Genomic DNA, 27,527 nt, shown 5'->3' on the forward strand with positions numbered 1-27,527 from the left:
TTTAACTTGTGATTACTAATAATTGGTCTTTTTTTTGTATTCTACTCTATTCTTCTCTTCTATTAGCCCTCTGTCCTCATCAGATATAGTTCATTTAATTTTTAGGTCATTTTATGGGGTACACAATAAAGAAGAATAAGCATATTCTTTGCAATTTAAATGTTAAATATTAAAAGGACCATAATAATTGTCAATTGGGTTCCAAAATTCTTCAATCTCATTGGTGCAAATGAGGCTGAAGGCCACCTGCTGGGTTGTTAATTGGATTACCCTCATAAAATAACTGGCTATCCTTGGATTTACTTCTAAATCCAAGCAGCAATAATTTTCCAGAAAAATTATCCAAATTATGGCGAGATGATATAGATAAATGATAAAGTTAATTAACTAGCCATGCATAGTTCGATGTGAACGTCACTTAAATCTTTTGGAATTGACATCATGTGGATGGATGGTCGTTTTAGAAACTTAGTTTGTCGTAACACGTACCTAACAATATAATAAGTCGTGCGTACGAGATAATAAGTCGTACGTACAAGTTTAAGTCGTACGTACAAGTTAGGCGGCAATTTTTTTAACGGATGTCCCTAATGGGGCTTTGTATTGATCCGATTGTTTTGATATTAAATTCGATAGTTAAAGCCTTTTGAATGTTTTACATTTTTAAAACAAAGGACTCAACTCCATACCCTACATTAATATAGTTGGACACAAACATGGCTTCTAATCCATTCAAACTTTCAAAGTCGCAACTCTTTTTTGGCTCTCTGCATGCTGCAGCAAAGTGTGATAGGGCGCCCTCAAATAATAATATAATACCTAATCACGTGATGCTGCTGTTGATTTAGTGCGTGCGTCGGTCGGTTGTCCCAAATCCACCAAAGAAGATAGCGTATTTGTTGGCCGTTCAGAAATTAATTTGCGTCCTGCTAACTTATTCTTGTTATAAACTGCTGTAATTATCAGTGTAAGAAGCTGAATTGTGAAAATGGCTACCGACTCTCGTAAGTTTACTATGTTTTGTAATAAAAAAAAAATTATAAATTATTATGTGTAAATGTTAATTTTATTTTGAGAAGGATATTATGCTAGCGTAGCAGCTCTAGCTGGATCCTCTAGCCTAGGCCTAGCCTAGTAGTAGTATGTCTAAGCAAAGCCATCCGTCTAAGCTACCATAATGGCAAACCCACCAAAACTAGTCATAGTATTTCACGTAAACTTCTTCTTATGTTAATTGGTTTTTATTTTTCTGAAATATCTTAAATAATATTATAGGATTGAAAAGATTTAAAGTGATTGTAATCTTAAATTTTCCAGTGCGACTCGCATGTTTGTTGGGCGTTTACCGCTTGGTTGGACTGTTTACCGCCACGCCGGTGGGCCTAGGACTAGATGTTTTTTTTATTAAAGATCATCCAATTATTAGTTTTTGATAATTGTAGCTACCAAGTCAGGAATATTTTTTTATTTATCTTTCAGTGTTCATTTCAATTTATTTCCACAATATAATAAAATACATAATAAATGCAATAAATTGATTATGTGGGGGTGGAGGGGAGAGTCATATAATTATAAGACTTTGAGTTTGACCCACACCAAGATAACATTATATACGAAAAAGAAAAAAAAAACGTAAACTAATAAAAAATAAAAGAAAACAAAGCTACAATTTCTATTTAAAGTTAAACCATATTATCTTTTCTTAACTTGTCTTATAATAATAATATTATATATATTTAACATTCATCATATCTTAAAAGTAAATAGTTCTTGTATCCTAATTTAAATTTAGAAGTTGTAGATGCATTTTTAATATCTACATGGATTGAATTCCATAATTTAGCTCCTTGTATTTAATAGACGTTCTATCTACGAAGCTACTTCGTAGGTAAAGTTGCAGTATTTTCTTTCTGTACTAGTGTAAATAGTATTGCCGATGACAAAACTGAGTTTTATATTCCGGCACCGGAACTCAACTGCCCAGCGTTAGGGAATCCGACACACTATTGCGCATACCCAGAGCGAGGTAATCGGCGACTCCATACTAACAGCGATGGATCATTGCGCCACGCGGCGAACTAGCCTAGATGTCTACTACTAACAAAGAATATATATCACTCTTTGCTACTAAATAATACTAGTAAGTCTACCAGCTAGATGCGACCAGTGGGCCTATTAATTTTGTAATGAAAAAAAGTGTTTTATATAATTATGAATAAATATACAGTAATTACATGACTAGTTTTATGATTTTTCAAGTACAAAATAAAGATTTCATATAACACATTATACTGTACATAACATGCAATCGTATACAAGTTGATTTATTTGTTGAAGACAGCAGCCGCCGCGCAGATGTGAAAAAAAAAAAAGAACTGTTTTTCAGGAAGTCGGGGTCGCAACGCTACGCTATTCCACTTTAGTACATTTCTTAAAATACGCAAACGTTATGACACTAGGGCAGGCCTGTGTTTTTCTCCGGTTCCGAACTTCATACTTTCTCTGTCTAATAAAATTACAGCATTACGATTCTTAGATAAATACTGATTCTTATAAATATCATAATAATTATTTTAACGCGTGGCGTAGTCGTATTTTAATTATTAATTCATATATGGCCTAGGCCGCCAAGTTTTATCCATCGCTCGCTCGACGACTAACTAGGCTACAGTAAATCCCCAGTTAACACTCCGACTCTCGGTGTGGTGTGCGGTCTGTGGCACTAGTGCAGCAAGCTATAATTACTTCGCTCTGGGCATGCGCAATAGCGTGTCGGATTCCCTAACGGTGGGCAGTTGAGTTCCGGTGCCGGAATCCTAACCACGGCGTAAATTTAATTGACACCGAGCGAAATTATAGTCCCTAACTAATCCGTCCAAATTTACGCCCGTCTAACTCATCGGCCATGGTCCGCCGTCTCTCGCTCGACTCATCTATCCAGGAAATTCCCTATTGCGAGAAGCATGATGTTGGTCTCAATAATAGTGGGCTGATTAATAGTTTAAAAACAACTTATGGCATTTTTTAAGTGAATTTTTATTCAACCTATTCTTCATTGATGAATCCCTTGCCAGTAATTAAAGTTGTGATGCGAAAAGTGTGTGTAATTTAATTCCACAGATAAAAACAATAAGCATAAGAAAACCCATCGCACAACAGGACCTTGTGGTGTGCCGAGGAGACGTTCTTCCTCAAGCGTGAGATCGTCGTAACAAAATGGGTAGAGTCCATTAAGTATGGGGGGTGTTTACTATTTACGAACCTATTCAGCACGCGCTTCGACCACTGTGTAGGCAAAATATTTATTTTGTTAAATTCCTAAATTGATAATCGCGTATTCTGTAATCACGTGACTGAAGATGTAATCCTCAGCGACGAACAAAATACACATGCTTTAATGTGTTAGGAAAAAGCTTGCTGTTTATAATGCACATTGTTAACAACTATGCTACCACATGATTCACGGTGCTGCTATTCGTGTTTCCCGACGTAAATCGGCGGCGTGTAAATGAAACAATTGTTTTCACCAAATTGGTTCCTATTAGCCGTTGTCGACATAGCGATCGGCAGCTGGCGTAGTTAAGCTAAAAAGTATGTATTTTTTTCAAAAATTACACTAGAAAACATTTGCTAGTTTTGAAATTTTTAACTAGCAATTATCAAGAACCTACTAGCAATACAAAATGCTAAACTAAATCTGTAATAGTTTAAGCATTGAATTATATGATTGTATTGTTATGAAACACAAAAGCAACAAGCACAAGCTATACTATGAACGTTTGGTTTATTTTCCAATTTTTAGAGTATGGTGGTTACAATGCACAAGCCCAGCAGCAGAGGTAAGTAATGAATAATACATGTTTTTTGGGGTATTGATAAACCCCCGCAAACCTAAACAAAAACATAGCAAAGCCTACCAAACCAACATAAAAGTAATTAAATTGTGTAGTGTATGACCCACTGGGTATATCCATGTAAAAAAAACATTAAATTTCTACTGTTAACTACTTACAGTACCGGACAGAATTATTGCAGATTTTGAACGCATTCAACGCATTGTTAAAGTGTTGACAACGCGTTGAAACTGCGTTGTCCGTTGGCGTTGAAAGTGTTGAGTTCGTTGAACTGTTTATTCAACCAACACAATGTGTTGCGTTGAGTTTGCGTTGAAATAACGAACAATCGGATTCGTATGGTATTTACAGATTGCCAGTGTGTATTAGTAGTAGTAGTAATAGTATAAAATACAGTATTACAAATATTTAAGAAAACAAACATAATGTGTATTTTTCCGCGGAAACCTAGCTTAATATATTACACTAGGCTAGGCCTACTACTAACGAGTAGGCCCCGTGTGTATATGAGCCGCGTCTGCCATCGCAGTTAAAAGTAGTGGTCATGTCCTCAATTACTGTGTGCCTATATTAACTGGAGTATTAAATACCAAAGTTAAGGCGGCGGTGAATCTTGGAGGCTAGGTCACATCGTAATTAATTATTTCCAAACTAAAAACTTCGCAGTACTGTACTACATTTTTATTTATAAAAACAACGTAGCCTACACCCGCCGCCATGGAAGGCAACAATACACCACCAACATAACGATCCAGCATGGTCGTCGGACGTCGTCCTTTTCACGCATGCTTTTCGTGACGTGAGGGACGAACTGATCGAAAGGTGAAGAGTTCATTCATTATGAAATATTACGCGTAATAATTAAAAGGGAAAAAATCGTTTAGTTTTATTATTATCCATAAATATATCATTATCATGTATTATATTATAAATTAATTATTGTGGTGCCTAACGTAACCCCATGCAGAGAAAAGCGTTAAATATAATAACCAAGAAATAGGAATGACCAATTTGATGACAATAGGCAATGTTAGGCGTTTTCTTTAAAATCAAAACCTGTGCCATACCATATTATTCACGCCAAGGTGTAACCCACAAATATTTGAATAACCAAACAATTCAGAATAAAGAACCACTTTATTCTGATGCAAGACAATATATTATTACAGGCGCGAGGTTTAGGCGTTTTCTCTTTAACATACTATTGTTTCTTAATATAATTATATTGGCCTCCTCCTGAAACTGTATGAATGGGATGGGAGTTGCGAGAATATGCGAGCGAACAGCCAACATTTTAATCAGTTTACAGTGTGATGCTTTTCAAAACGCGCAACGTTTTCAACGCGTTCAACGCTATGGGATTCAATTGTTTAACGTCGTCAATGAACGGTCAACGGGTTCAACACATTCAACACGCTCTATTGTTAACGTATTCAAAACGCTTGTTGTACTTAAAAATGTAATGTTGTTCGATTTATAAAGATTTAAATTGGTTCATGGATGGGTGTCGGACACGTCAAATTTTTTAGTTCTTTCAAATTACATTACAACAAACAATGGGACAATTATAAAATAAAAACCAAAATAGAGAAACAATATTTTAACTTTATCTCTTGAATCTCGAACAGCTAAAAAATGTAGGCCTAAATAAAATTAATTACTTCGTCGTCATTAACGATCGTTAAATACGTCATAACACACGTGGTGTTTTTCTCGAGGAAACCAGGGTGGCGGCCTCGTGTGTTGATGTCAGTAATTTCCACGTTGTTTGATTTTACGACGTGAGATCGTGTTTTCCCCCGGAAGGCCTACAGTACAGTATTAACTGTTAGACTTGGCATCGACCTTATTATTCGATGTTTTCCTTCACTAAACACTGGGAAATATCACTGTGTGTTTTATTTGGTAACTGTCCGTTCAATACTATTACTTAAAAATATATCTAAGCTTCAAATATATTTTATTTATATTAAAATATCTGGTAGTGACTGCCGATGGGTATTTTGCCTGTTGTTGTTACTGATCGTTCAGGCGTGCAATCGGCCAGTCTAGTGCTGCAGCAGCTAGCGTTGAAATAACTAATTGTTTACTTGACATGCTGATAATGACTTTCGTTGAATAAACAACTAAACGTTGAAAGCCGTTCAACGCAACGCAAACACAACGCAACGACAACGTGTTGAATGCGTTGGGATTTTTGCAATAATTCTGTCCTGTACTGTATTTTTGGGGTAAAACATCATCAAAAACTAGTTCTGTATTAGTTAATTGAACGTTCTGATACTATATTTAGAATGAAAGCCTACCAAACCAACATAAAAGTAATTGAATTGTGTAGTGTATGACCCACTGGGTATATCCATGTAAAAAAAACATTAAATTTCTACTGTTAACTACTTATTTTTGGGGTAAAACATCAAAAACTAGTTCTGTATCCTTTTGAGCGACCGACTGAACGTTCTGATACTATATTTAGAATGAATTTTGTACGATCTTTTAGTCGGCATCGTTTCTGGATTGACTGGACGTTCGCTATATTATTTTTATTAGTTGGCTTAGCTCATTGTGTTTGATCAAGTCTCTATGTTTACATCGTGGGAAATTAATATTTATATTCGCCGTTGAGTAAAACATCCACGAAGGAAACGATTATGATATTATATATTTCCTAGTAATTTACAATACTTGGTCCTCCGCCAGTCAAAATTAACGCATTAATTTTCACACCTTGTTACTTCGCTAAGAACATTGTAGGGTTGTTTATTAAGGTTCTGAACTCCCTACGAAGTTCAGAACGTAGCTCATTGAAAGTTGTTTATTGAGTTTATGAAGCCAAACAATGGAACCTACGAAGGGAGCCTACGTTTACGAAGCTACTTCGTAGGAAAAGTTGCAGTATTTTCTTTCTGTCAAAGTGACGAATTCAAATCTAGTTATTTTTATTTTTGTAGTTATGGTGGTTATCCTCAACAAGGTTCTACACAATCATATGGCCAACAGCCTTCGTACCAGGTAAATAAATCGGGTGTTTTGAACATGTTTCATTGTTGTAGATTACGAATTTGGCATTATGTTGCCTGTTCTTTTTGTTACCATTTAAACTATATCCTCGTTGAAGGTTCATTCATAGCCCACAAGAGTTTTGTTTAAATGTTAAATTGAATGAAATGTTTTTACAGCAGGGTTATGGTAGTCAACCAGGAGCAGCATCTAGTGGCTATGATCAACCAGGACAAGTTCCACCACCACAGCAATCTTATCAACAACCTGCAGCACAATCTAACTATTCACAATACAGCCAACAACCGGCTGCCAGCTCGGTAGGCTCATCTTATGGAACGCCAAGTTATGGAGGCTCAACTCAACCACAAAGTTATGGTCAATCTGGTAAGTTGTGTCACTTTGTAGTAGACCAATAAAATGTCTTATCTTGTTATCCTATAGTTGATTGATGTCTAGTTCACTTTTACATTACAGGCCAACAAAGTAGTTATGGCGGTCAACCTCCAAGTTCTTACGGCCAACAGTCCCAGCAGCAACCACCAACTGCAAGCAATACAAGTAGCAGTGGTTATGCTCAACCGTCTGGCTATAGTAGTCAGCCATCAAGTTACGGACAAAGCTCAACTGGAGGTCAGTCAAATTATGGATCATCAAGTTATAGTGGTGGAGCACCTAATTACCCACAACCTAATCCACCCCCATCATCTGGGTCTGGCTATGTTGGATCATCTGGGGGTGGTAGTAGTGGAGCTGGAAACACTTTTGATGGTAAAGCAATTCATTCACAAACCATAAAACATAGTAAACCAATACAATCACAATATTCTTCGTATATCTTATTAAAACAGCTTATATGCACTAATGTGACTTCTAATCTCCTCCCTTTGATTGCCTTAGGTGATGCCAAAAAAGTATCGTCAATACCTGTACTGTGACTTTCAAATAATGGGCTTTGAAATTTAAAAAAATGTAGAATAAACTTACAAATTATGTATTATTAATGAAAAACTTCCCACGATTTTGTCAATTTGCCTATAGTTCCAAAACAGGTTTCTTAACTGCTTTCTATTCCCACAGTATCTTTCGCTTGGTCAGTAATCATTAAAAAGGTGGACACGTAAGGGTTTATTGGGGCCATTTTTCTTTTGCACATTGGTCGTACTAATTTATACTTATTGAGTTAGGCAAAAACAAAATATTGATGCAATTTGTATAAAAAATTAAAAAGAATTAATGAAATTAAAATGTATTATGGGGTACCAAACTTTTAACATAAAACTGAATCTTTTTCTCTGCTTTTTCCTTTTTTTTTTTTTTCCTTTCAGTTACTTGTAGAGAAAGTTTAAATGCTGTAGTTTATTTTGTGTCCCTATTTTTGTTTTTTTAAGGTGGATCAACCAACTATGGTGGTGGTCAAGGCGGTGGTTATGGTGGAAGTAGTTATGGTAACGATGGAGGAGGTAACATTCATTTTTTCATTCAAGTACTTGTTGAAACAAACAAGGCAAAAGAATAACATTCAAATTAATTAAGATTGCGTCCAACTTGAAAGCAAATATATAGGACAATATTTAATTTTTAGGTTATGGAAGGGGAAGAGGATCAGATCGTGGAGGCGGCCGAGGTTTTGGGTAAGTTTTTCCCTGTTTAATTGATAAATATCCAAGAAGGATTACATAACTAAAAATGCTGTCATTGATATTGTTATTTGCTAATAAGTGTGGCCGAAAACTCCTCCTATTTTCATTCCAAGTTTTGGTAAAATTATGACTGAAATTATAGCAGATAACCAATTTTGACATACAGTGATATTGTAAAAATGTAGGCTCTCTATTTTAAAGTGGGCCTAAAAGGGTTTAAATTAGTAAAAGAGTTTACATACCAGATTGTGGTTATATTTTGTGCCTCAAATTAAAAATATTTTACATAAAAAATAATAAAGGTATGTACAAATTTTAAAATGCGTAAGGTAAGTATAGTTTTAGTAAAGGGCAAGTAAATATGGGACACTTTTTAAAAGCTGGTTAGAATATACAATTATTTAAATTATTGTTATATACATTGTAAATATATAATGGAAGTGAATGGTTGAAGTCGTGGAAACCACAATGCCTTTATTGCCAATGTTTTCTTCCCAAGTTTTTTTCTAGTCCACAGGTAGACAGAGCACAAATATAATCAAGAAATAATAGAATAATAATAATAATAAAGTAGAATAACATTTCAGTGTTTGTGCCCTTTAAACAAAATTAAAATTCAGTTTGTTGGAAATTTATCAATGAAATGCAATATTATAAATCTTCCAGTTATTTATGAAAACAAGAGGCAGCCACTTGTCACAAAAAGATCAATAACCATAACAATTTGTCTAACTTGTAACACCCATTTTCGGTAACAAGAGATGTTAAAAATATGGTTTTAAAATTACATTTTGCTATACCAATACATCTCCAATGCGAAATAAATGGCTACTAAAAATGTTGAAACTGCAATAATTTGTATATCTAGTGGGTTTACAACTAATCGATTTGTGGCTTGTGGCGGATTTGCCTTGTTTTTACAATGAGAGATTTTCCAAGAAGTTGGTACAGCTTGTTTTGGTTATTATAATATATAATGTACGCAAGTACTCTGTTTTTCTACATGTGTTAACATAAGTCGAAACAGCTTTGTTCCTAGGTAATAACCAAATTAAGTATAAATTATTGTATATTGGGATTTTATCTTTTTTTAATTAGAATATTTTCTGATATATTGGCTTCATAACTGGTATAAATACTTTTATATTTTATGATTTATAAAAATTTGTGAAAATTATATTACTTGCATTATTTTGTTAGGTTCTAAATTTAAACTATGTACAATGAATTGAACTTGATAATATTTTATTATAGTGTATAAATTTAGTAGCTTAAGTAATTTTAGATTTGTGTCATTTATGGAAAAGTTTCTTATTTTTAAAAAACAGTAGATTGTTTCAGGCAAAAATACTTTGCTAGACCGATCACAATAATATTGCAAACATCAAAATCATTAGGTTGTTGTGAGTAGGTTCTGGGAATATACAAATAACTCTATGCTGGATGGTAACAAGAGATTCAAGTAACATGAAATGAAATTATTACATAATAACTCTATGCTGGATGGTAACAAGAGATTCAAGTAACATGAAATGAAATTATTACAATGTTATGTTTTCAATATATACTTAGTATAAAGTACAATTACATCAGAGTAGGGAAAACATAATCGTTACTTTTAAACAAATAAACACTAATACATATCTTCCATTTCATGTTTCACATTCGACATTTTTGGGTTTCAGAAGTACAGTAACATAAATTTACCCTTAGCTTACAGAATGTTGGCTTTCAAAAGAAACCATACCAAGATTAACTTCTAGTTATCTATTTAAGAAGTTTAGTATGTTGAAAGTATATAAGTTGTGTTACATATTGTATATTGGTAGTTTAGATAGGTAAATTGTATAGATTGTACATGCCAATTTTCAGCCTCCAAGAATTTCTTCATAAACAGCGGACTGAGAAAAAAAAAAGAAAATGAGGAGCTTATTGTGTGATTGGGAATTAAGGGTGTATAGTTTGACGACCCCAAACTTTGGAGGTATCAAACTACGCTTTCTTATCCCGTCACCTAAGCATTCCTCTCTTAATTACAGTGATCGTAGCCGTGGGGGACGCGGTGGCGGCTTCAATAGGGACGGTAAGTTAGTCAATATTTGGCAAGCGTCCGCTACTAAAAGTTTTAAAACCTTTTCTTGTCATCACTGAACAGCTAGTTTTACATTGTTTTGACAAGCAGTTTGAGAATAATTATGATCTCGTACTGTGGTCAAAATACTCAATTCAGAGTTCATCTTATGAAATTTAGTGGGCCTTGTGTATAACAAGCTAATAAATCTGCTCCTATAACAATTCACAAATATATCAATAAAGAGTTTTTTTAAACCTTTCATACAGATTTTAATGCAGCGTGTTACTAAAATTAAGTTTCATGTATCAAGAGTGTACTGTTGTATACTGACAATATCCAACTCCTGGTTTTTTATTTATTTTATACAGTATAAAGTTGTTTTATTTTCATTATTTAATTAGAATATTGTGTGAATAGAATCATTTGTGATCCAACTGTATACAGGTCTGCATTAACGCTAAATAAATCTTCCGGGAAAGAATGGGTACTCTAAATGTAAACAGTGAATCTAATCAACTACATTTTTAATGGTGACACATTTTCTGAACAAATAAAATTCATTAATATCAAATGGTCTTGGTCTAAAATATATATAATACAGTGTATATATTTCCGAAAAGGTCAAATAATTGTTTTAAAACACAAATGAGGTATTAAGTCTGGTATCAAGTTGAATGGATTAGGCTCGCTGATAATGGTTGTAAAATTAAAAAGGGTAGAAAGATGGTGCTGTTCCAATAAATGTTACAATACAAAGATAGTGTAAATATACCTATAATTTTATACTTTTTAATTCAAATTTGTTGGGTAGTAATTAAACTACTACTGCTAAACAGGGAAATATTGTAGGTCTAATGTCACTTTGGCAATGAAGGGTTAAAGGAGGGTAATTTTTTTTTATTATTTAAAACATAGGTGAAAAAGTTCAAGTTTGTTAATTTATGAAAATTACTTTCATAGGTGGAAGCAGCAGGGGAAGTGGACCAGGAGCCGGTACTGGTGGAGGTGGTGGAGGAAATTCAGGCCGATATGGTGGAGGTAAGTCAATGATGCTAACAATTAATAATAATAATAAGATTTATACAATGCACATATCCACTAAAGTGCTCAAGGATTACGGTAATTAATATGTTGTACAATGTCGTTATTCGTAGTATGAATTATTTGAAGTGTTTGCATTTTCTGTTACAGATACAGAAATGATCGAGATGCATGATACAATATTTGTCAGTGGCCTTGGTACTAATGTAACAGAAGAAGCAGTTGCCGAGTTTTTTGGCAACATTGGTGTTATTAAGGTAACGGAGTGGTGTAAATGGTTTCTCTGCTTTTCTTCTATTTTGGATATTTTATGGATCATTTTTCAGTGCTTAAAATCATTGTATTAGGCACTATATAAGACTACCATTATTCCGATTCCTTATGTTTTAGATCTAATTTAAGGTAACAAACTACATATAATGTAAAAATAAATACTGTATGGTCATATTGAGGTCCTTTTTTTTGTTAAAATGTGAATAAGACGATTCTAATAATTTTAGCGGCCCGCTATAATCCCAACATGCATTGCGCGCAGATTGATATTTTATTTTTTATTGTGTAATTTACCCACTTTTCGTTCACAAGGCCAAAACAAATCGAACATTTCAGCAAAAATACAGAGTTTCCCCCAATTTGTATAACAGAGTCTGGCAAAAACAGAAAGACAATTAATAGAGCAACTATATGTCAGGCCAAGTCTATAGCTAGCGTATGGTGTTCGTACGTTACCAGTGTTTACCAGCCAGGCCTACAAAACTAAGAATACACCACGCTAAGGTCAAATCTGCTTTCGCAAAATTTGCGAAAGGTCGCCGATTTTTTTTTTTCTCGCAAAATCGTCAATTCTTTAGCAAATTTTAAAAACCACAAAAATGACTAAATTTGTCGGTGGCTGGGGTAGCACTAACATTTCATTTTGTTTAGCCATTTGGCGAAAGTCAAAATATTTTTTTTAGTCAAATCAGTTTATCTATAGCCAAAATGGCTAAAGTCCAATTTTTTTATTTAGCCAAATGAATCGGTCATCAGCCAAAATTAAAAAAATATTTCTAGCAAACGAACACTCATATCGTTGTTGAATGTGCAGATAATAGGCCAAAGCACAGGGAAAAAGCGTTTCTTTTGGGGGAGAAATTTATACCACCCCGGCCCGATTATTTATTAACCAACAACACAAAAGTTGGCGGCCGGCCTTGCTGTTTATATAGTCCGCAAAAAAATGCACGCCTGTTAGACTTTACCATTTCCCGAATGTTATTTTGTTTACTCTACTGACGCACTGCACGCACGAGGAAACTTTATTAAGGGTAAAATATGAAACTACATTATTGGAGCCTAAAATGCATAACGCATAAATATTGATTTCGATAAGATCATTCATTGAAGATACTATGTTTCTTTTGAATCTGAAAAGTACACCCCTATCGAAAAATAGACAATCCCGGTAAATAGCCGACCGACGGGGCTGTCGTCGATCGTTTGTGCAGCGCAACATGTGATAGTTTGGGTAGACTCCATCATCCATGTGTCGTGTAATGTCTGTCTCTCTCTGTGCAGTATACCTCAATCATATTGAAATAACAAAGAGACGCCTGGTACAACGAAACAAGTTTACGAAAATGGAGCTTGAAGTAAACAACATTATAACGAACAAAATAAATGCTTGAAGATCGACAAATGGACCTTTTAGTTGGACTTTATGCTTTCGCCAAAATGATTATTTGTTTATCTATTTTATCATATGTCATCGCCAAAATGGCTAATGTAGCCGTTTTATTTTTCGCCAATCTGGAAACGTTTCGCCCATGGCGACTTGGCGATCGGCCAGTGCGAGCCCAGGGTAGATACATCAAATGGATATCAAATAAATGTGTTAGTTGTTGTCTTGTATTGTTTTTATATTTTATTCATTCAAGTTTGTGATTGAAAATACAAATAAAAACATGACCGCATGCAAAAATGTTAGGCCTATCTACTGCAGCCTCACTGGCCTGACGCGATACCAGTCGCCACGGCCAAGTCATGTAATGTATGGTCGGCGTCAGGCCTTTATCAACACAAACAATATGAAATAATAATAATGTTTGTGTTTTATTTGCTTCTTATTCACCCACATGTTGAATGTTTTGATTTTCTCCGTCACAAAAACATCTTAACACACGCCATAAACGAACATTTTCATGCAGCATGTTGCGTGATATTTACGACGCACGACGGATCAGCAGCTTAGTCGGGCGCGTGTACATTTATTTACAGATAACACGATTTCCAACTACTCGCCTGAACAATTAAGTAGACCTCTGAACGGAAATCTTGTTTTAATTAACATACTCGAGTAACGCGGAAAAAAACGTTGTTGATAGGCAAGTAATGCAATATCTCTACATTGCTATCGCTTATAGTTATAGGCTGGCAACGGTATCGAAGTCGTTTGAGATTTTAAAGAAAAATTATTTTCGCAAGTTTTGCAAATGATATCAATTTTTCGCAAATTGACCACTCCAATCGCCATTTGCGAAAAAAAATGGTTAGCGTGAGCATAACTAACTAGGCTAGTCCTAAATACCGTCCGTTAAGGACATTTACCGTGAGCTACTTAGGTAGTTGTTTCTTTCTGTTTATCATAATTTACCATAAAATGTACATTTAAGACAATGTTAATGTTTTTAAAGTAATATATGTGCATTATTTTTACAAATCGTTACAAACTGTACGGAATGGGTCTTTAAATAAGGGAATTTTGAAGAAACCCATTTATTAAATACTTTACTATTATTTTTAATTTAGATGGACAAACGAACTAATAAACCCAAAGTTTGGGTGTACAGAGATAAGCACAATCAGAATGTACCTAAAGGAGAAGTGACTGTAACGTATGATGACCCTCCAACAGCCAAAGCAGCCATCGATTGGTTCAATGGTAAGTCATTTTTGCAAATGTTTTTTGGTTTTTTGTTTGTTTTTGTGTTAGGAATTCTAAAAATCTGTAAATTAATCTAGAGCTTCTTAATTTGCATACAACTGTACTTCTGTTGCGTTATGCTTTTGAAGGCATGTTTGTGCTGTACTATTGTATTTGCAGGATGTTTCTTGATTTTATTAAATAATTCTTCAACCGTGCTAAATTAGGTAATATTGTCATTTCAGGTAAAGATTTCCATGGAAACATCATGAAAGTAGAACTAGCAAAACGTCCAGCAACGTCAAACTATGGTAAGTTTGTATTCAAATACATACTGTCATGGCAATAACCAGAATGGAAATGAATTGTGTTGCCTTCTGGTTGTGATGTAAGCGATGTTAATTAGCTTTTGTATATGATGATACTCGGACACCTCTTGTATGATGTAATGAAATGATTCTATTCACGATATATATCTGATGCAAATATGCTTTCTGAACATTAATAAAAAATAATAATTAGTTTCTCGTTAATACTAACCAGTTTTTTCTTCATAATGTAGGTAGAGGAGGTGGTAGAGGCGGTGGTGGTGGAGGAGGAGGATTTGGACGTGGTGGAGATAGAGGAGGAAGAGGAGGTGGATTCCGTGGTGGACGAGGACGCGGTGGTGGTGGTGGAGGAGGTGGTGGTGGTGGTGGTCAAGGTGGTGGACCTTCAAGAGATGGTGATTGGACATGTCCAGAAAGGTATTCAATTCAATTTTTTTTTGTTTCGGAAATATTTCATCCCAACCAAAAACAAATGTGCAAACTGTAAGCTTATACTGTATAGAATTCTTCTCCATCTACAATACACTATTCAACATACATTGCAAAACACAGAATCTTACTGTTTGTTTATATTTGTTTTTTTTTTTAATTATTAGCTCACTATTTCAAAAATGTATAATAGTTACAAAAAAATACGAGAGCAGGAGGATGACCCTATAAGCTCGAAAGCTTGTTTCCATAGGGGTCCTCGAAACATATTACTATAAATACAAATAAAGCATCAACATCGAAAATACAGTAGTATGTCAAAGTTGTCGGTTTTGCCTCATGCCATCATTTGTACTATTCCATTAAACATTCATTATTTTTATATTATTATTAACAATTGGTCAGTCTTAATTGGATTTAAATTAGAATTGCAACTGTATTGAACACTAAACAATTTTCATTTCATTTTAGCACTTGCGGTAACAACAACTTTGCATGGAGGGATACCTGTAATAGGTGTAAGACAGCAAGACCAGGAGGTGGAGGTGGGGGTGGAGGAAGAGGAGATGGTAAGAATATGTAAAAACTATAACAACAAATAAATAATTATAATAATAATTTAATTTAATAATTATGTCGTTTTAGTACTGCAAATCTATCAAGTACTTGGAAATTCAGTAATTATAGCCACGCATACAAATTTGATACGGTATAATATACAAAGAATGTTTGAGTTAGATTGATGGAACTAACAGTTATAATATATATTTGTCCTGAATTGATTATTGTTTACATGTTTTTGATTTTTATTTATTTATTTTGTAGTGTGTACATAACAAATAACATATATGTAGCTGTGTTATAAAACCCAATGTAAGCTGCATACAAATAATGTTAAAAATGTTTTTCTTGTAGGAGGACGAGATTTCCGTGGTGGTGGTCGTGGTGGATTTAGTCGTGGAGGTGGACGCGGAGGTGGTCGTGGAGGATTCCGAGGGGGCCAAGGGGGTGGTGGATTCAAAATGGGTGGTGGGCGTGATGATCACAGAAGAGAGCGACGAGATCGCCCCTATTAATCTTGCGGTTACTTTTTTTGTAAAATAAGTTGTGGTACTTGATGCTATTGTTGCAAACAATTTTACTATTGTGTATGACTCGTCATAATGTGAAAAATTAGTATGTAAGCCTTTTTTAATGTTAATCTATAAAAAAAATGTCTGATCATGCCTGAACTTCTTCACATGTTCAATTGATATTTGTTGCAGTTTAGAGTTGTGATTTAAAAAAAAAGTTAAATAAATCTTAGTAGATGTTAATAAAATTAGTTTGTGCTTTATCTTTGACATTGAGAGATTGAAATACCACATCCAGTATTTATAACATTGAGATTAATATTTTGAATATGAAGTATACTCTGCAAAAGGTTTATTTCATTCAACATTTGCAATATGAACATTTGGGGTTAGGTTTGATTCAGCGTGCAAGTCTGGCCCTAGTATTACTAAGTACTGTTATTAAAAATGACATGCTGTATTAACTAAAACTTTTTCAACTATTGTAATGGTCACTCTCGCAGTATCCTGTGTTTCTTTTGTTTTATGTAGTAGCTTCCTAATGTCATTCTGTTTCTATGTCAAATCCAAAATCATCATAATCAACAAAACAACGCTCTTTGTTTTTCCACTATAGAGCTCCAAAGGATTAAAATGTCTGTATTGACTGAAATTGTTTCATCCAATTGTAAAAGCTACAAGAATTGTTAATTCGCGTCTGCTTTCCATTATCATTCATGTCTGCCAGATCCACAATCATCAACTCTATTTTGTAATCATTTATTTGATCAAAATCAGTAAAAAAAACTAATAATTTTAAAATATTTAAAACAAGTTTAGAATGAAGTTAAAATGCCATCATCTGAACATTTGAACAAATTGGTGGAACAAAATTAAAATAATTAAGTCGGTGGCAGATTAAAAAATATTCACTAAAGATTGTGTACGCCTAAATAAAATGTATGTAGTGAATAAATTAATATTTCAATGTTTTTAGTTTTTTCGGGGGTTATTTTCGGTTAAATATAAAAATGCACCTGTGACGTCAAATATCTAGGGTGCATTTTTTTGCAGTCCTTATAACAAAAAAAAATACACAATTTTATGTTCAAGTTCAAATTTATTCACATAATGCAAACATATACAAAATATATATTATAAACACATCAGGCAAAGTTATATATATATTCTAATAAGCCACCAGCTTTAAACAAATTTTATTTGACTATAAGGCTGTTGAACTGTTTTTTAATATTGGCGGTGATTTTGAAAGGCGCTCTCATATATGTTACCACATTAACTATTCAATGTCCTTAATGATTTACTCTCGTCACTAAATATCCAAAATGTTATGTTTTAGCAGCCATTAAAAAAAACCGCCCTCATGCTAAAGTTGTACGGTTTCATCTCTTTTATATATTGTATTGTAATAGAACATTTGACTAAATGTAATGTGAAATGACCGGAAGTAAGTTATTGACATTTGACCTACTGAATATAGGGTTATTATGTTTACAATTATGTTATGTCCCATGTTTATTGTTTGAAGGTTTGCATGGCAAAATCAAATGTTGATATAAAGTTTGTGGTACGCCACACGTGAGGACGATAAAGCATATTGATCGAAACGTAATACGTGCAGATTTAGACAAAAATCCCCATTTTTACCCCCCATGACTTGTTTTGAATATGCTTATCTGATGCATGTCCGTCTAACACAAAATGAACAGTTGAATAAAACAAGGTCATATAGATGGCTGCAGTCGCGTGCTCATTAATGTTTACCGACCGACCAACCTACCAACTGACCGAAATTACTAAACATGTTTAAAAACAGTTATATTTTTTTAATTTACACGTGCGTAGCCTGTCACTTTTGACGTGGTCGTATAACGTAATTTCGAGTTGAAAAGTAAGTCAAGAAAACAGAAATCGGGCAAAAAGAGTGCGCAATAAAATTTAACGCGCAGACAGCCAGACCGACCGACATAGTGAACTATAGAGTCGCGTCCACGCGACTAAAAAGGGAACTTTAATGTAAAGGAACGTTGCGGCGTGCGTGTAAATAGCAGTGTCGGCCTTTTTGTAAGGTCGTGCATGCCTTTGTGGTGGATCGAGTGGGTTGGACGGTCCAGCTTTCGAAGTAGTCCTGGCTATTTCACATTAATTTCTGGTTCGTTCTCCTGATTTCGATATTTTATTCTTTAATCGTCTAATTAACTTGATGTGTGATGTCCGAAACAAGTGGGTTTAAACTTAAGCAATTTAACTATCAAAACAAAAACTTGTTGAAGCTGGTGGTCAACGAAATCAAAACAACAATGGTGACTAAGGTTGGGGATGGGACGGGTAGCCGATGACGCAGTAAATAACCAAGGGCTGATTGGTTGAATTTCGTCTCTGCATAAATTATACAGATATTGACTGCTTAGAGGTTAAATATAAGTTTTGACATCACCGAGGGAATGATATTTTGTTCGAGGGAATATATATTTCCCGAAGCGCTTGCTGAGGGAAATATATTTCTTGAGAAATCTTATATTTTTACCGATAAAAGGCGATATCTGTTATATTACATAGCCAACAACAAGTTGAATATCTACTGCTGGGTCGGGTGTAGGTGGTATAGGCTAGGCTAAGCCTTCTTTGTAGTAATAAGCCTGCCTAGGCCTAGTTAAAGCGTTGCATTCACCTTACCTTGCGAAGAATAATATACAGATAATTACTAATTAATGATTCTTTGGCAATAATATATTCACTTAGACCTAGGTCGTTTAAATAAACAGAAGAATTTTCATCAATAAGCCTACATTAATAATAATAATAATATCAGGTATGCCGAATAAATAATAATTCGTCTTCTTTAACCGAATCACTGGATGTTGAGCGCGCCGCGCGTACCAGGTTACTACCGTGAGCATTGACCAATCACCAACGGTCTCATCACATCTTTAGAGAGCACGAATAACAATATACGATTTACGATCATCGCAGAGTTGTCATGAGAAATGCAGTTTCAACCAATCACGTTCACGTATTTGCATAGGCTATGTAATATTAGCGGTTACGTATTATGTATATTAGTAATAAAAATAGAATAATGTTGTTTTTTATTTATTAAGGTTCAGTTTCAAGCCAGAATCCACCTGAGTGAAAGCCATTTTTTACATAAATTATGATATCGAAAATCAGTTTATGGATATTAATATAGAAATTAAAAGTGTGGGAGTTGGGCATGCTCCTTTATATCCGCCATTGTACACAATTTATTTATAAGTAGGCCTATATTCACTGGTTATTTAATAATAATGGTAGAAAGAATAGTGAATCATTCCTTTACTTCGCATAAAGGGAAAACTTATCACGGTTGAAGAACGAACAAAAGAATAAGGTGTATTGTTATTTCACGATTGTAGGAACGGCAGTCTTTGTCTTGAAATAGTCGATGTGTGGACGACGACGTGAAAAACTAAATCAAGAATTTTTCGGCTTTATAACAATAATAATTATTATTAATATTATATCACACACAAGTTTAGAACATGAGTTGTTGCCATGTTTCTTGCGAAGATCTGGGCTTATCTACAAAGGAGAATGACACGTTTACAAAAGGGCAGGTAATTCTATTCTAGGCCTAATGGTCGTACTACTACTAGGCCTACCTGTTAGGCATAACTACTGTATAACAAAACTTAATCGGTATCATACGTTCGTTTAAATCCATGGAATAAATACAGTAAACCTTAGTCGGTAAAATAGGAAAAAAGAGTAGTAGAAGAACAAGAAACTCTCATCACCTGGATTCCACCCTTCTTCATCCAATAGCAAAAACTCACAGAAATCCCATATTTAAATCCTCCATTTTTTATTGAGGATCGAATTGTGTGAGTACAAAGAGATAACGCGAAACCAGTGGGAAGATACTCTCTCTGTGTCGGCGTACGGTGTTTTACGGAATTGTCATCAAACGCCCAAACTATTTAGGTATATGTTTTATTTCGTATACTGTACTTTCGAAATATATCGAAAGTACAGTTCTCCCTTTCCATTCATTTGTTTTGTGATATGATTATTTATGATTATGTGAATGAAAACAAAGAAAGAAAGGTAATGTAAAATTTTAAAACAAAGAAAAAACTACAAAAGGTTAAAAAAAATCAACAAATTATATAGATGAGAATAATTGTCAAATCAATTTCCATATGTCTAACAAAGGTAAGCTTAACAATTGAACGTTGACAAACAAAATACTAACTATAATTCAACGTTCAAAGCGTACAGAAGTATAGCCTAATCAAGGAATACTCTTCCCTGGCCTAATAGACTTGCAGTAGTACTGTACATTGCTTCGGTTTTAATCAATAATGTATTTTATTCATAGGCCGAGTAGTTTTATTTTAACTTAAAGAAATTCACTTTATTCATTATTTTATCTTTTCAGTGCCCTTTTTGTTGCAATCGATTGACATACGTCATTTATCGCATAGTTGTTGCTTTCTCTTACATTGTCTTCTTGATATTGTATCTAGTAAGATTTATGCAAGAAATTGGCTTCCGTCTATTTATATACGTAACTAGTTGGTCGGTAATTGTATTTTCCATATACAACGTCATCGCTATGTTAAATAGTATCATTTTTACAAGATCTAACACAGAAGAGGAAGATAGTTCAAAGGAAAACGCTATGACGAGGGATAGAGCTATAAGTTCTAACGGACCAGGTACTATTGGTCGACAGGTGAATGAGAGTAAGTTGTTCATTCAATTATCTATCTATAAACCTAACAGCAGTCCAAATTTTCCAAGATCTAATAATTTTATGTTTATACAATACAATACAAAGTTTGTTTTATACTTGACATGACATATTATATTATATTAAATTGATAACAAATTCGTCTCAATATCACAACCCCAACGTATACTACTCCTCGTCAAATATAGATAGTAAACACAGTTTTGAGTTCTATTCTATAGGCATTTTTTTTATATGTATGAAAATGTAGGCCTATATTTGTTTTCCAGGAATATTCAATCAGTCAAACGCATTTCAACGGATGGTCGTAAAACGCCGTATACAGTACAAAATGTCAACAAACAAAAAAACACAATGGCTTCTTTTTAATATTTCATGTAACACATCGTTTATAATTTCTACAGTTTATTGGACGTCAGTGTATGTTTTGAACTTGTATGATAAACCAAATACTTCATTTGACTTTGTCGACATTATCCACATAACCGTTATTCCATCGGTTCTTTCTTTGATCGAACTAGTACTTTTTGCAACGCCTGTGCACTTTGTACACTTTCATTACACGTGGTGGTTTGGACTTTTATACGTATTTTTCAATGTTGTTTACTGGTTGACTGGTGGAACTAATGAACATGGTGAACATTATATTTATGATCTCACAGACTATGATGAAGATTTTCTCACGGCCATTATTTCAGTGTTATGTTTGTTAATTGCTGTTGTGATTTCTCAAGCCAGTATGTGGACTATCTATTGTTTACGAATGCTTGTTTCACACCAGAAACCGATCGTGTGCCAAGATAACACAGAATCAGTGGAAATAAACGTTCCAATTTACGAGAATTTGGGATTTGAATCACCGTATGCGACTGTTATGTAATGTTAGAGGGCGAATGTAGACTTAATGTGGAAGATTTGATTACATTCAGTAAATTCAATCGAACAATAACATTTCTTTTAAATATATATATATATGCCTATACACTATTCACTCTGACAATCAGAAGTGAAAAATTATGGTATACCATCATTTATTCAGACAAAAACTACCGATAATAAAACTTCTAGTATTCTATATATATTGTTTTATTGTAATCGTATTTCATAACAATCGGCTGATTGTTCATAGTTTTTTCAATAAATATATTTACAGATTTTACATTCTATATTTGAGTACAATATAAATAAAATAATTGAATACAGTATATAAAACTCACTCATTGTTTAACTAAGAGGATTGTATACAATTTAATGACAAAAAAAGAAGATGCAGTTTTCTCTATAACGCACACACTGCAATTTAGTTAGCTCATAACATGAATCCATGCTCATATAACGAAGCAATCTAACAACATGATGCTGAGCTTCGGCAATCAACTAAGGGTTTATCTGAAGATAATTGCATTGGTCCACTTAAAACAAAAATAATGTAAGATAGGCCTGTTACAACCGCTAATGTAGAAAACGCCAGCTCAAGTCAAGTCAAGTCAAGTATCATTTATTATCATTTGTTTTAAGAAAAAAAAAATAGAAATTATGTTTGCTCTGTTGGCAGAGCAAAATATCCAACGGACACAAAACGAATTAAAAAAAAAAACATTACAAAAAAGTGTCTACATTATGTTTAAGGCTGTAATAGCTAATGTCGAAACAAACGCTAATGTAGAACAATCCACCGCTAATGTAGTAAAACCTCTAGCTAATGTAGAAACACCAACAGCTTATGTTATAGTAAATAAAAAATCAACACCAGCTAATGTAGTAACGAAAATTGCCTCCCAGCTTATGTAGTTACTATCGCCAGCTGATGTAGAAAATATTATATATTTGTCTAAATCATGTGCAAATGCATCTCTTTAATTAGCTACTATCAGTCTATTCACCTCTCGTAAGCGATCGACTATCAAAAAGGGGACATCTCGTAAGTGACCACCTCTTTTAAGGGACAACAACCTCTCTCTCTCTCCCCGATGAGAGGTGTGGTCGTTAATAGAGGTGGTCGTTAAGAAAGGTGCTCGATTATGAGAAGCGGTCCTTTAATAGAGATGGTGGTCGTTCAATAGAGGTGGTCTCTAACGAGGGCGGTTGCTCACGATGTATGGTCGCTTACGAGAAGGCCGCGTTTTGAAAGTCGATCGTTTATGAGATAGCTAAATTTGTTTCCCACTACGACGCACCGTAAGAACGTAAACTTAACGCAAGCGTGTTGACCAATGACAAGCGACAGTTTATAATCCATAGCTTGTGATTGGTCAACTCACTTACGTTGCGTCGCGTTACGTCCTTGCATTGCGTCTCAAGAAAAGAGATGCATTTGCAAATGATTTAGACATAGGTACTTTGTAAAATAAAATATTTTCTACATTAGCTGGCGATAGTAACTACATAAGCTGGGAGGCAATTTTCGTTACTACAGTACATTATCTGTTGACCGTTCTATATTAGCTGGTGTTGATTTTTATTTACTACATTAGCTGGAGGTTTTACTACATTAGCGGTGGATTGTTTATTTCTTTATTTCCATTCACAACAAAAAAACATAAACATACATAAATAATCATTACAAAAATGAAAGAATGGAAAGAGGGAATCCAGAAGCACAGCTAATAAGTAAAAACCCCCTGTTACAAAACAGTATATATAATATATAAATAGAAATATGAAGAAAGGGCACATGGGCATTCACATTTTAACATATTTATTTCACATTCATATTTTAACTTATTCATATCTTAACATTCATTTCACATTCGTATCTTAATGTATTCATATCTTAACATTCATTTCACATTCGTATCTTAATGTATTCATATCTTAACATTCATTTCACATTCATATCTTAACATTCATTTCACATTCATATCTTAACATTCATTTCACATTCATATCTTAACGTATTCATTTCACATTCATATTTAAACATGTTCATTTCACATTCATATCTTAAAGTATTCATATCTTAACACCTTCATATTTTTAACGTATTCATATCTTAACATATACTTTTTATATTCATATTTTAACACATTCATATCTTAACATATTTAATTAATTAATTAATATTAATTTCTTAAACATATTCATTTCCTAAAAAATATAGTTTTCTCAGAGAGTAAAATGTAATTGTAAAAAAATACCTGTTTTAATCAAAGTATTGCATTTTCGTTTAAAAGTTATATGCTTGTTCTACATTGCGGTTGTAACCAGGCTTATGCAACAAATAATGATCTTACATTGCATTTATAGTTTTAAGTATTGTTTTTGTGGACCAATACAATTTAAGAATCTTCAGAAATATAAACGATCGAGATACGTTGCCTATCTGTCTATTCAACATGATATATAGTAGGCCTACCCCCTACCCCCTAACATTTTGTCACAGAAATACAATAATATTATGCAAACAAAATATGTTTTTTTGCTTAAAATACACCTTTTTTGCTTAAAATAATAATTGTACGATATATTGTGCTGTTCGTTATTTTATTATATTATTTATTTATATTTAAAGGCAAAAACAAATTTGTGATTTTTCTTTTCTGCTGAAAATATTTAAATTGTTCGTGTGCATTACCAGAAAGCCTAAAATAATGTAATATTTGTGTAACTCTACCCTGGCCGATTCTGTGTAGGCCTAATTATTGAAAAAGGGAAAAATATATATAATACTGACGTCTCAATGGATGAAAATGATATCTTTTTTAGGAACTGAAAAAGTACCATATAATAATTTTCCTTCATTGATACATTGTTATGCTAATTAACAAATAAATTTTATATTTTAAATACTTACCGTACCTACCCTATTTTTACGCCAACCTAACAATTTAAGGCCTATTTAATCATGGATTAAAGAATAGAAGGATATGCATCGACGTGAGATCAAGGGTTCCTTGACTCTCGCCGACAGACCGCGGACCGCCCACAATGTTACAGTTTAATTAACCGCATGGTAACAACGAAACGGTCGCGTGCCTAATATATTGTTTACTGCACATGTGCAACGACATTTAACCTTGTTGGCTACTACGCTTCTTTCGCGCGTTCTTTGGTGGCATGATGTTTGTAGATGGTCAACTATTGACTATGTTGGTTTCTGCCGCGATTGATCTACGCTAATGATTTTTTTATGATGATTAAAGTAGCATTTTATGACCTGTAGTAGCCCTACATCTGAGACAATAACTATTAGTTGTCTCATTTGTTGTAAAATTACAAAATCAGCAAGAATGCTAGCCTAGCTAGGCCCAGGCCTTGTACTAACTAGGCTAAACTGGGCTAGTAAACCCTATGATTTGCCGACATTGATACTGCCTAGGTAGGCCTAGGCTAATCTTAAATACTCACCGTTGTCTTACTTCTTGTGTGAATAATAATAATAGGTAGGCCTACTTCGTTTGTTCGTGATCAAGTTTGCCCTGCGTGTACTTTTCAAAACGACCGCTAGGTAACGAATCGCAACTATACATAGCCAGCCAATCCCGGATCAGGGATCGCTGTTTTCATTCAATTAGGCCCGGTGATTGGATGTGATGTGGATGACATAACCACTAGCCAATCACCAGGCACTACAGTTTAAATATAATCACATCGATAATTAAGGAGATTTATGAAGAAACCACTGCTTAGCCATATATTAAAAAACACGATTGTTGTATGTCTGAACACCGGCCACGCTAACAACATACATGGTCAAATGCATAATTTAATATTCTATAGATTAACGCAATTTTTAATGACAGAAGATGGCAGGCAAATAATGATAATTCAAATATAAAAATGGCATATTTTATTAATATTACCAACTACCTAAAATTACCAGTCGTAAGAAAGTGAACTTTTCGTAGTCCGATTGTGATGAAACTAAAACAGAATTATTCAGCAATATATGTTTGTTATCAATTAATCATCGACGCAGACATGTCAATAGAACATTCAGACTGCGCATACGATTTCTACATGGTTACGTTTTGGTCTCAAAAAATGTAACAGTTGATTCGCAGCGTTTTACAGAGGGCCGCGGTTAGAGACACGGAGTTCAATGAACGTGTTTGTTTGATTGGCAGCAGTGCTTTAGTATAGGCAAGCGCGTTGTAAAATCGTTTGATGTCACCGTCGATGCATATCCTTCTATTCTTTATTCCATGATTTAATGTACCGTACGTACAGTGTACAAGGCGGAAATGCAGTCATTTTAAAAAGAACAATAATTGTTAGGCCCTAATTTTTAAAATAATAAATGATAATCTTAATAGCCACAAAGAAAATATAACACTGGACTACATTCAAAATTAAATCAATTGTGTGTAAATTCGGATTATTATGTTTTTATATGAGATTTGTCGATATGTTCCAGTGTTTAAACGTTTTAAACCATAGAGAGTTAAGTTCCATGTGTGCGCTTGCAATAGTGATTTGATTGACCGCACCGGGGTGATCGGTGTAGTGTAAATGGGGGAAACTCGAGTTCACAAAAACACGTGTAAGAGGCCTATAGACGTTTCAGAAAAGATGGTTATTACTTAATATACGTCTGCTTTCCTGGCCATGGACAACGATCGTATGTGTTTTGTCCGTTTTATTGACACACATAACACTTGCGTGTTTCTTAAACAGGGTAATCTCCGTCAGAAAAACGTACTGTTAGAGGAAACTGCTGCACGGTCATAGAAGGCGCAGTGCACACCAAACATCATGCAGTACACACCAATCGTCAAATTGCGTACCTTTCGACAAAATCGATTATCACGTGAAGTTTATTAGACGGCTGTAAAACTAAGGCTATTCAAACTTTATACTACAGCAACTCTAGTTTGGGTTCCAGGCGGAGCTTTGTGTTAATAGGCCCTATTAGTAAAAAGATAAATATTTTGGCACATGGCGTTTGATACGTATACTACTTGAGTACGCAACGCCGATGGTTTATTTCAGTAACTCGCCTTTTAACCATCCGCATAATATGATCATTTTACTAAAAACTAGTTTAAACAATATAGACATTAAAAAAAAATCGCGTTATTTGCCTCAACAATAATTATTATACACCTAACAGACATATAGAAATAAAAATAAGGTGATCGAATAATATGTTGTTAACGACATGGTTATAGGCCTATCTGCCACAGTATCGGTGATAAAAATGAATACGCTGGCTTTACGGGCTATAGGCCTATACATTGTAAACATTATAAATGAATACGCTGGCTTTACGGGCTATAGGCCTACATTGTAAACATTATAAATGAATACGCTGGCTTTACGGGCTATAGGCCTACATTGTAAACATTATAAATGAATACGCTGGCTTTACGGGCTATAGGCCTACATTGTAAACATTATAAATGAATACGCTGGCTTTACGGGCTATAGGCCTACATTGTAAACATTATAAATGAATACGCTGGCTTTACGGGCTATAGGCCTACATTGTAAACATTATAAATGAAT

The 27,527-nt window shown here is 34.1% G+C and overlaps 2 protein-coding genes across 3 annotated transcripts; both read left to right on the top strand.

Annotated features, from left to right (window-relative positions):
* Positions 1–849: 849 nt before the first annotated feature.
* LOC140044957 (uncharacterized) lies at positions 850–17,304 on the top strand. 2 transcript variants are annotated; one of them, XM_072089678.1, is made up of 15 exons: positions 850–1,004; positions 3,803–3,839; positions 6,806–6,866; positions 7,034–7,241; positions 7,332–7,625; positions 8,246–8,317; positions 8,440–8,488; positions 10,537–10,580; positions 11,532–11,609; positions 11,763–11,869; positions 14,400–14,532; positions 14,760–14,825; positions 15,077–15,260; positions 15,744–15,841; positions 16,188–17,304. In XM_072089678.1, exons 1-15 carry the CDS (start codon positions 989–991, stop codon positions 16,346–16,348), a joined length of 1,608 nt encoding a protein of 535 aa, XP_071945779.1. In that variant the 5' UTR covers positions 850–988; the 3' UTR covers positions 16,349–17,304. The 2 variants fall into 2 exon arrangements, with proteins under 2 accessions (XP_071945779.1, XP_071945780.1); XM_072089679.1 differs by having other exon boundaries at positions 7,332–7,487.
* Positions 17,305–19,757: 2,453 nt separating this feature from the next.
* Positions 19,758–22,155, top strand: LOC140043646 (uncharacterized). Its single transcript, XM_072088162.1, has 3 exons — positions 19,758–19,941; positions 20,766–21,072; positions 21,350–22,155. Exons 1-3 carry the CDS (start codon positions 19,867–19,869, stop codon positions 21,958–21,960), a joined length of 993 nt encoding a protein of 330 aa, XP_071944263.1. The 5' UTR covers positions 19,758–19,866; the 3' UTR covers positions 21,961–22,155.
* The last annotated feature ends 5,372 nt before the right edge of the window (positions 22,156–27,527 follow it).

This window comes from Antedon mediterranea, chromosome 3 (assembly GCF_964355755.1).
Source record: "Antedon mediterranea chromosome 3, ecAntMedi1.1, whole genome shotgun sequence".
NCBI lineage: Eukaryota > Metazoa > Echinodermata > Crinoidea > Comatulida > Antedonidae > Antedon > Antedon mediterranea.

Bases quoted from the DNA above. Each gene is read 5' to 3' on its own strand.
- LOC140044957 (XM_072089678.1), top strand. The intron at 8,489-10,536 runs GTAAGTTTTTCC...TCTTAATTACAG, and splicing joins GGAGGCGGCCGAGGTTTTGG to TGATCGTAGCCGTGGGGGAC. The intron at 11,610-11,762 runs GTAAGTCAATGA...TTTCTGTTACAG, and splicing joins TTCAGGCCGATATGGTGGAG to ATACAGAAATGATCGAGATG.
- LOC140043646 (XM_072088162.1), top strand. From the start codon at position 19,867: ATGAGTTGTTGCCATGTTTCTTGCGAAGATCTGGGCTTATCTACAAAG. The intron at 19,942-20,765 runs GTAATTCTATTC...TTATCTTTTCAG, and splicing joins ACACGTTTACAAAAGGGCAG to TGCCCTTTTTGTTGCAATCG. The intron at 21,073-21,349 runs GTAAGTTGTTCA...TTTGTTTTCCAG, and splicing joins TGGTCGACAGGTGAATGAGA to GAATATTCAATCAGTCAAAC.